The sequence below is a fragment of the Lolium perenne genome, chromosome 7 (genome assembly GCF_019359855.2).
Source record: "Lolium perenne isolate Kyuss_39 chromosome 7, Kyuss_2.0, whole genome shotgun sequence".
NCBI classification, from domain to species: domain Eukaryota; kingdom Viridiplantae; phylum Streptophyta; class Magnoliopsida; order Poales; family Poaceae; genus Lolium; species Lolium perenne.
In genome coordinates this window covers 112007137-112016620 of record NC_067250.2, presented here as the reverse complement: position 1 = coordinate 112016620, position 9484 = coordinate 112007137, and the positions used below count along the sequence as shown (strand labels likewise).

The following is a 9484-nucleotide window of genomic DNA, read 5'->3' as shown; positions in this document are numbered from 1 at the left end:
ATATTTATTTTAGTAATATTATGATGTTAAAAACAATCCATTTTTTATTTCATTTAATATGCACATGCTATTGATTTTTATGAGTATCTTTATAATGAAACAATATATCTTTTACTGGATTCTAAAATCCTATAATAAATGTTGTGAGACTTGATTATGTGCACCACTACACTCTAATTCATAATACATGCAGCACGTTTGAATTTTATGGTATCTAGATTTTCACTAATAATACACATAAAAAATATTAATAGAAACACATCTACCCTCAAACCATTTTTGAAGGCACATATACATAGAAAATATTTTGTTGGCCTTCTACCTTTGCTAATATTAGTGATCAAAGTTTTCAACAAATGATAACACACATAATTATATGTCTTAAAGTGTTGAATAAATGTAGATAGATAAAAAATATTCAAAAGATAATTAAACAATAAAATGATATATGTGCTAAAGATGGTTGCCCGCGCATGTGCGCGGGCCACTGTTCTAGTTGGGTAAAAGAAACATAGATATTAAAAAGCAGTTCCTTATCCTACTCGGATTTTTGGAATTATTTTTTATTAGACACAAATGTACAATGGTAGACGTTGAAGACAAACCGGAAAATGCAGTGCCTTGAGACGGGACATGGTAGTATCAAATATATTACACGACCGGTACATAGATATAGTAGTACAACAAATATAATAGATCTCCACCGTTCTTGGATAGATTATTACTACTAATACTACATATAAATATAGACTGATGTAGATTTCGCGGTTCCTTTATTTGGATGCATATGCGGCCCAACCAAATATCATGATGAAGGGCCAGTATAGTCTTAGCATGCGAGTAAATATGTCTTTTGCTAACCCTATGAGTGGGCGAAGCCCCGCTCTAGCATATAAAGGTCCTGCAAGAGCGTACATTCTGTAGAAACGTCCTGCGCTTCTGTAGAGAACAACGGCAGGAGTGAGGACGCAGATTGCAACGGCAGTCTTGTGAGCAACAGGGGCCAGCACCGTGTAGGTGCCCAATGCGAAAGCAGCGACAAGGCATGTGAGTGCGCTGGACACCCAGAAGAGTGACCTGAGAAAATGCTTCTGGCGGATGGGCAAGTCGACGGTGGTGATGCCGGAGTACATGAGACCAATGGTGCCCATGGCGGAGCAGGTGAAGGCCAGCATGTTGGCCATGGTGAATGCTTCGAAGGCATAGCTGCCTGCAAGTGTGGGCGTGCCACCGTGGGCATGGTCGTCGGCAACGTAGCCTCCAGGCGGGGCGAAAGCGGCGCCGAAGGCCACGGTGGTTATGAGCACCGAGCTGATGCCAAGAGTCTGCGTCGAGTTGTTTAATTTCACCGACTCTTTCTCCTCGTCCGCTCGTTTTGGTCGCAGAATGTACTCTTCCTCGAACTGGTCCCGGCGATACACACCGTGGTTTGCGACCGCGCGTGTTAGTGCACGATGTATCATTTGCTTTGGGTTCTGCAGTAGGAGAGGACTGTTAACTAAAGATAAAATTTATATACTTAGTAATAATGGGAGGAGATCCGAGATCGAGCAGTAGCACGTACCCATTTATAAGACAACCCTGGGGGAATGTCACTGAGTGACATATCTCTTGGAGTTTGCCCGTTATTGTTGGTCAAATTCATGCGCACTTGCCGGTTCCTGAGCAGAGGGAAAAACACCTTGGTATCTCCAGTCTGCACAGCTAGGTGCAGTGCAGTGTTCCCGTCGTCGTCCCGCATGTTCAGAATCCATTGTAACGATGCAGTTCGACACGCATGCTCAACTATACTGCGCTTCTTCTTCTCAACGGCGACGTGGAGGAAAGTCTTTCCCTTGGTGTCACGCAAGCAGGCGTTGTCCGGAAGCATCTCAAGGAAAGTTGAGACGGCCTTGTCCGCACCGACAACAGCAGCAACATGTATAGGGAATGACCCACTCTTGTCTGGCTGGTACGCTGAAGAAGGGTTTGCTTGTAGTAATAGCAACAGGAGCGGGAGAACGTCTACTGTCGCAAAGCGAATCCAAGGGAACCCCTTGGAATAGTCTGGGGAGATCCGGCTAGCTACTTGTGCTTGCGATGCAGCGAAATGGAGAGGCGTACAGCCATGCTGGTCCGCTTGCTCGGTAAGGTCCTTGTTCCAGTCCAATAGCATCTCTGTCATCACTGCCCATTGTGTGCATGCATGAAATTAAACGAGAGGCCTGGGTCAAAACTTGAAGGCGTATGTTTAAATCAAATATCGATCTAGACTTCAACCCGAGTTAGTCTAGTTAGTCTCAGAAATACTGGACTACAGGGGCGGAGCTATGTGTAAGTCAGGGCGGGCACCAAACATTCAGATTTGATCTTACCCCCACCCCCCCACACACACACACACACACACACACAGCAACTTAACTGCACCTTTTTGTTGGTTTATCAGAATTAATGTTTCTGTGCTTTGCTTTCTCCTTGAATGAGGAGAGCAAAAACGTTGCATACAATAGAAAGAAAGAAAGCAAAATCACTGATAGTAAATATGCACATATAGCTAGGAATATTGTACCTCTGCCCCGGAGAACCGCCGCATGTAATGCATTTTGGCCATTTGGTCCAGAGTAGGAAAGATTCCCGCGGCTCATGCAATGCAGCGACCGCGCAATATCTACCTCCTCTAGCAAGATGGCAAGGTACAATGGTGAACTGCCATCTTTCGGAAAAGTGGCCAGTTCAGAATCCTCGGCCATTAGCTGGATAACAATATCCTCATTTCCAGCGCGGACTGCCTCATGCAAGGCGGTCTGCCCGAGTTTGTTCACGGTGCGCAGCTTTTCCTCTGCTCCGTGGCCCTCCACTTTAGCCAGAGTGATCAACTGAGAGACCATCCGAGCATTCCCAGCTCTGGCGGCGCAGTGCAGTGGCATGTCACCCCTCTTGTTGGGCGTGGCCAGGAGGTGGTTGGCCTTGCCGTGGATCATCTTCGCCGACTCCAAGAACTCATTGCCGTCTCCGCATGCTGCCACTACATGGAGTGCGGAGTCCCCTTGAACGGTCGCTCCCTCAAGGAGCAATGCCGCACAAGGTGCCGATGCTTCAAATTGAAGAGCCAAATCCGGCGGCACCGCCGCTGAGCTTGCCTCCTCTAGAAGATCCTTCATCCTCTCAGTTTCACCTAGGCGGGTGGCCATGAGCAGCTTTGGATGCATGGCCGGTGGGTCTCGGGGTTGCTCCACGTTGACGGAAGCGCCGGCCATTGCAAGCAGCTTTTAATTAACTTCTTCGGTGGCTACCACTGCTGTTGTTACCTATTTATAGCACTGCTGCTGCCTCTCCGGTAGGTGTGGTCGTTACTGGTATTGTGGGTGATAAGAATTCTGAATTTGATAAATTGCAATCATGTAGAAATTCCCATACCAGCATCTCAAACCCTGGTCCTCGAGAGTTCTTTGGGTCAGCTCAGCTGCAGGACGTCTGAAATGTACTCTTTAAATCTGATCGGTATGATCTTGTCCTTCTCTTTATTCCAACAACCCATCCTTTGCATCCTTTTATTCACATGGTTGGATTACTGTTCATTCATGGATACATAGCGGATCTACCAGCCAGCTGAGTTACCTGATTAATTATTTCATGGATGTAATGTAACCGGAAGATTTTCCTTTGTGCCTAGCCGATAGTACGCTAAAGGCATATGAACAGAGAAAGGTGTAAGAAGGCTTGACCAGAAAAGAAAAGAACAAGCTGCTCTTTAATTTGCAGTCTTTAATTACTTTTTTTTTTTTTGCTTTCTCTCTTTTCTGTGATGAATATGGAATTTTCGTACGGTTCGAGGAGCAGTGGTGTATCATCCCAGTCTTCTCTTTTCCTCCTTCCCAGTTCCCATACAGGGCGATGGCCGCGGCCTTGGGGGCAGGGGAGAGAAGAGGGCAGGGAACGCCAGCATGCGTGCTGCACGTAACAATTCAAACTCCAGCGCTTTACCAATAAGTTACAGACTAGTTGAATGCCCGTGCGTTGCTACGGCTAATAAATTAGAATCTATCAAACAAAACTATGAAAGGCTTTTTACGCGATTTCATATTAGTATCGATAAGAGACGCCGTATTTTTCTGCACCGGGAAACTTTTGTTCTGGAGCTCGTTATCTAATCGATTGGGATAAGTTTTGTTATCTAACAGGGGTGGTCTCAGCATCAAGGATCTCCACCGATAAAACATATGCTTGCTGCTAAATTTTATCCATAAACTCCACCAAATAAATTCTCTTCCACGGAAGGACTGGTTTTTGCGGCACTCGGGCTACGACCTTGGTGTGATCTTGTCTTTCCCATCGTTCCTCGAGCAGATCCTTGTGGACTGCCTCCCTCTCTATCTCTCCATCACCCGGGCGGCGGTGATGAGCGGCTGCACTACATCCTTCTGGTTCGATAAGTGGCTACCCGACCAGCCATGTTGAGCGCTTCCCCGTGCTGCTCTCCCGCTGCACCCGACAGCAGGCCCCGATGGCGATGGTAGCGGCGCACGTCCTTGCGCTCTAGCCACGACTGTCTGTTGTCGTTGCGTTAGAGCTCTCGCTCGTTCGCCGGATCATTGACAACATCACAGTGCGCACCGGACAAGATCGTCTCTTCATCGACTCTCCTTGACCCCTCCGTTCAGCTCGTGCGAGGTTTACCCCCTGCCCTCGCCGACGCACCTTGTTGACTCCGATGCCTACGCGGCCTGGGCGCTGAGGCTTCCTACGAAGATGAAGATCTTCTCCTACCTCACCAGCATTGGCAGGCTTAGTACTCGTGTCAACCTCCTCTTCAAGGGTTGTGCACCCTCGGACGTTTGTGATGCTTGCATGTCTACCAAGATTGGAAGGAACCTGTTCTTCGACTGGCTGCTTGTCTAGGCATCTTCGTGCTATCGGGACACTTCTCCCTGAGACCTTCAGCGCCCCTTACGATTGAGAGCGGGATTTAGTGAACTGGCATTGATGCGGTCCTGTGGTGTACAAGGAAGGCGAGGAATGACATCGTCTTCAACAGCGCGCGGGGCCCGTTCAGCATGCACCATCCCGCGGAGGGTGGGCGATGACTTGGACATCTGGCGCCGGCGCTCCAAGGCGGCGGACCAGTCGGCGCTCGACTCGCTCATATCTATTTTCCTCTCAAGGAGACCTTTGTTGTACGGAATGGACTGATTGCCAAGTTGTTTTCGGGAGTAGAAATAACAAACGGTGGGGTTCCCCCTCATCCTCGCAAAAAAGATTAGTTGTTACCAGAGCTCCGATTACACTCTTCATGCCATGCAATCCCTCTCGCATGTGTTCCTATCCATGCAAGAACTTAATGTGAATTCATCTCTCCACCATTTTATGTGGTTATACATTTTTATTTTTTTTGTTTTTAGGAATTCTAGAAATGATGTCGGTGGTCACTGGTGCGGGTGGCAAGGCCAAACTACCGCGCTGGTCCAAAGAGTTTAGGACCTTTTTCTATGTGCTGGAGAAAGGTTCTAATTTTGATTCTCCGTTTTGGTTGCTACCTAACTTTCACTAATTATCACTTAATAATCTCATTTCAGAGCTAGATGAAATAGTGTACATTGCATATGTACTGATCAATTTTTTACAAATACTTCGTAATGGAACAACATCCTAATAGAATAAACAGAGGTTTCTTGCTACAAAGTATCGATTTTCTGCCTTGTACTCTCCTTGTCCTGTAGATTTTCCAATTGAATGCCCGTAAGAATCATCACCACTCTCTACAGGTAGTATCACGTCCCTGGTAGTAGGTCCCCATATTCTGAGGGCCCAATCAAAAACTTTTGTCTCAATGAAACCACTGCATAAGGTCTGAATTTATTTTTCATACCACTCTCTCGAAGCATACGAAAGCTTCCATTTATTTGCATTTCAATTATAAATTGAAAATGCAGATTAGAATAAAATATGTCTCCATATATTTACTTTAGCAATTTTTCATCTGCTCAATAAATCTCACATCAAAGGTAGTCCAAGAAGGAATGTAAGCAAAAAAATGCAACCAAGTTGAAAGTATGACATCATGCGAGGGAGGCAGCTTTTCACTACTATCAATATGAGACTGATCTCATCCATAGGCACTTCAGGAGCGGTGAACTAACACATAGTTAGATTTTAAAATATATACTCTGCAGCGGGCTATTTTAAATTCAGATTAACTGAGACGGAATATGGACACTTTGCCAATTTCAAAAGTCTGCATTACTTACCTGTTTAGATAATATCTGTTATAGGAGGAGCACCATACGGTGCGATGGAACTCTTCTTCGGATACAGCTAACTCTTCACTTCTTCGGATGCTAGCACCTTGTGGTATTGAGACAAAGTGTTTGACACCGAGAACTGAGTGTTACAGAGAACATAAACTTTGGAACTGCATGCTAGCACGGAGATTGTAACCCACGAACACATGGATTTAGAAGAAGTAACAAGAACAAAGTAACTTTGCAAATTCTAGAAGGAAAAGATACGTGTACATGAAACACAGCAAGAGCCAACTAATAACTGGATGCGACGAAGACTGGAAAGATGACTCTCCATCTGACATAATATCTTTATTGGTGCAGAAGGAAGTTCAAGGAAACAGAAGTATCTGAAATGGCCAAAAGAATTAGAGAAACTGGAATCTGGAACGGCTACATACATATGTAAAGTTGATAACCTGAAACATGTCACTTGGATCACAAATATTATTAACTCTGCTTAAGCCTAAAATAAAGTATCAGAGAAACAGGAAACCAAGAAGGCTACATACATCTGTCATGCTATCCTAACACTGAAGAATAGCCTTGGTGATGGCAATCTTATGTACGAGATACCATGCAAATGTTGTTCTCCCTTAGTGTGCAAACGATGAACGTAAGTAGTAAAAGAATTCCTATTTCCACTCCTGCTTACTAAATGTGGATACTTGTGAAGTCCATCCTCAAATATGTTGACTCTATATCAACTAACCTTACCGCAGCAGGTCCCTCTGAAGTGTAGTAATTGCTTAATTCATAGCGATAAAATATCATCCTAGCAAGTACATAAATGGGAAAAATATATGATCGATGATTTGGTACAAAAAAAATGTTTATGAGTGCTTGAATTGATTTCACCACCATCTCCTATGAAACATAATACAATTGCATTACAAATAATTAGACTCTACAAAAAGAAACATGTGAAAATAGGTTACAGACATAGGAAGACTTGACAACATATACAAAAGCTTCAGTTCATCCTTCAAAATTAGAAGGCCCGATCAGTGGACGGTACCACCAGCTTTTTGAATGGAACTTTTTTAAAGCATTACTAATTGGCTATGAAATAGAGTACATGTTTCTTGCATCTAGCTCCCCTGCGGAAATCTAATGGCATAGTGCATGGTTTGAACGAAGTGACAACACAAAGGTGAACAATCGCCTCAAGAACACATGTCACTGGCCATTGTTTTGGTTGGGCATGTCTACAGCATGACGCGCCGTTACGACACCTGAGCGAGTTCCACTATGGCCCACATGTAAACCATGCAGGCTATAAACCATCCTTGTGTGATGGAAGTTATCATGTAGTCTAGGATGGAAATATCTTCCGCCAATTCAATTTTAGATTCAACTTGATTACATTTAAAAGTTACTGATTTTCTGTGAACCCAATTATGCAGCAAGTTACACAATAAGAAATGTCGATGTAAAGGAAATCTATCAATAGAACATCGAGGAAGCATAGTACCTTATTCATGCTCATATTGTAGAATGGCATTCCGGTAACTCATCCATAAATAACATCTCACATCCTCGGCTAAAATATTATCTTCCCTGGTGTCTTCAGTAAGTTCCTTAGAACATCGAGAAGAGCTTTCCTGATAAGAGAACGCTAGAATTAGTGAATAGCACGTCTTCTAAAATCCTGATACATGTATTTAATCGACATACTGAACTCTGAAAACTCCTTGTTTCAACTCAAAAATCTCCAGGGTCATCCATTGTTCTAGCAACAAATGCAAACACCGTGGTTTCTGGGCACCCTCCTTTATATATACCATTGACATGTCAAAATTTGCATAAAAATTCTCAACAGGGTCTTCCCATGCTTAATTACCTGATCATGCTCTTACAAATAGAAGCCTTGATTTTGCCTCACTGCCATAGAAGGTTGCTCGTCTGAAACAATGTGTTCTGTTGGAATAAATAGACTTTCGAAGAAAATGTGATTCAACATTTGTGGATATTTTTTGGTAAGAAACAGACTGTTCAGGTACACCATCGTAAAAGTTAACAATGAAACAAACGAATCGAATCCAACTCAATTTCTATTTATTAAACATTTGCAGATACTGTGATGCCAAAGATATAGTGTTTACACTTGATTCCTTCATGGTATAACATGAAATTCCATATCTATTATTTAACCACGTTGACACCCCATGTACTATTCACTGTAGGGCCAAAATTTTGAAACATGGAGATGAGGAAAACCTGAAGGATCAAACATCGGCCTACAAAGCACATTCGTGCGCCGAAGCACCTGGGCGACACAGTTCATGGAGTACCATCAAGGGTTGAGTTGGACGGCCGTGGCTCCCAACCCAATGCATCCGGGCGAGAGGAGTGTGGCAACTGAGGCCGACGGTTCCCACCATCGGATCTTTAACAAAAGAGCGGGGATTGCAGTGTGTGGCGAGGCGGGCATCAATAGGGGATGAATCACGGGAATCCTAGAGAGTCCAACCCTCTATCCAGGAAATTAAGGTAGAGGGGTACAAACCTGAGAGTTTGAGGACCTGTTTATATTTGTTGATGGAGTACCACATCCATCCCAGATCCTACGCGTCAATCAAAGTGGCGAGAGGTGGACCGGATCGTTCCTGCCTAATCCCCTAATCCCAGATTCCCGGTTAGGCTCTCTACCTCTCCGGCATGGACAGCGGATCATTAGATCGGTTGCCCATGGGTGCAGGAGTGACGGCAAGCGGAAGGGCGGGCTGGCGTGGGCCGGCGAGGTAGCAGCCTAGCAGGGGTGGCTTCAGCCTTCATGGCAGAGAGGAGGCGACGCTGTGTACAAAAATCGCATCGCGGCGATGCAGGACGTTGAGGCAAAGTTTAATGAAGGGCATGGGTGGTGTGTGTGGGGTTGACCGTGGGGCTGTTTTGACTACGCATTTTCTCACGAGGCGCGGTTTCCGGGAGGGCGGACGATGGACGAAACAGACGACGTATCGCCTGACGACGGAACCTCTTCCTCTTTTTTAGGTAGTAGAGATTTTAGGTAGTAGAGATAAGTGGTGTTGGTAGGTAAAAAAATCGGAACAAATTTTCGTCCGTCAAAAAAACCGGGACTCGCAGTGCCGTCCGACTTGTAACCGGGCCTCCCAGTGCCTTCCGATATTTCATCCGTCAGAAAAACCGGAGCGTTCGTTAATATTACACGTTTTGCCACCGCCAAGTATAACTTACCGTTTCCCTACTATGTTCCATGGAAAGAG

The 9484-nt window shown here is 44.9% G+C and overlaps 1 protein-coding gene across 1 annotated transcript; it reads right to left on the bottom strand.

Moving 5' to 3' along the window:
• Nucleotides 1-655: 655 nt before the first annotated feature.
• On the bottom strand, nucleotides 656-3300 carry LOC127312624 (uncharacterized). Its single transcript, XM_051343156.2, has 3 exons — nucleotides 2549-3300; nucleotides 1565-2166; nucleotides 656-1475 (listed from the first exon to the last, which is right to left on the bottom strand). Exons 1-3 carry the CDS (start codon nucleotides 3234-3236, stop codon nucleotides 774-776), a joined length of 1992 nt encoding a protein of 663 aa, XP_051199116.1. The 5' UTR covers nucleotides 3237-3300; the 3' UTR covers nucleotides 656-773.
• Nucleotides 3301-9484: the final 6184 nt, after the last annotated feature.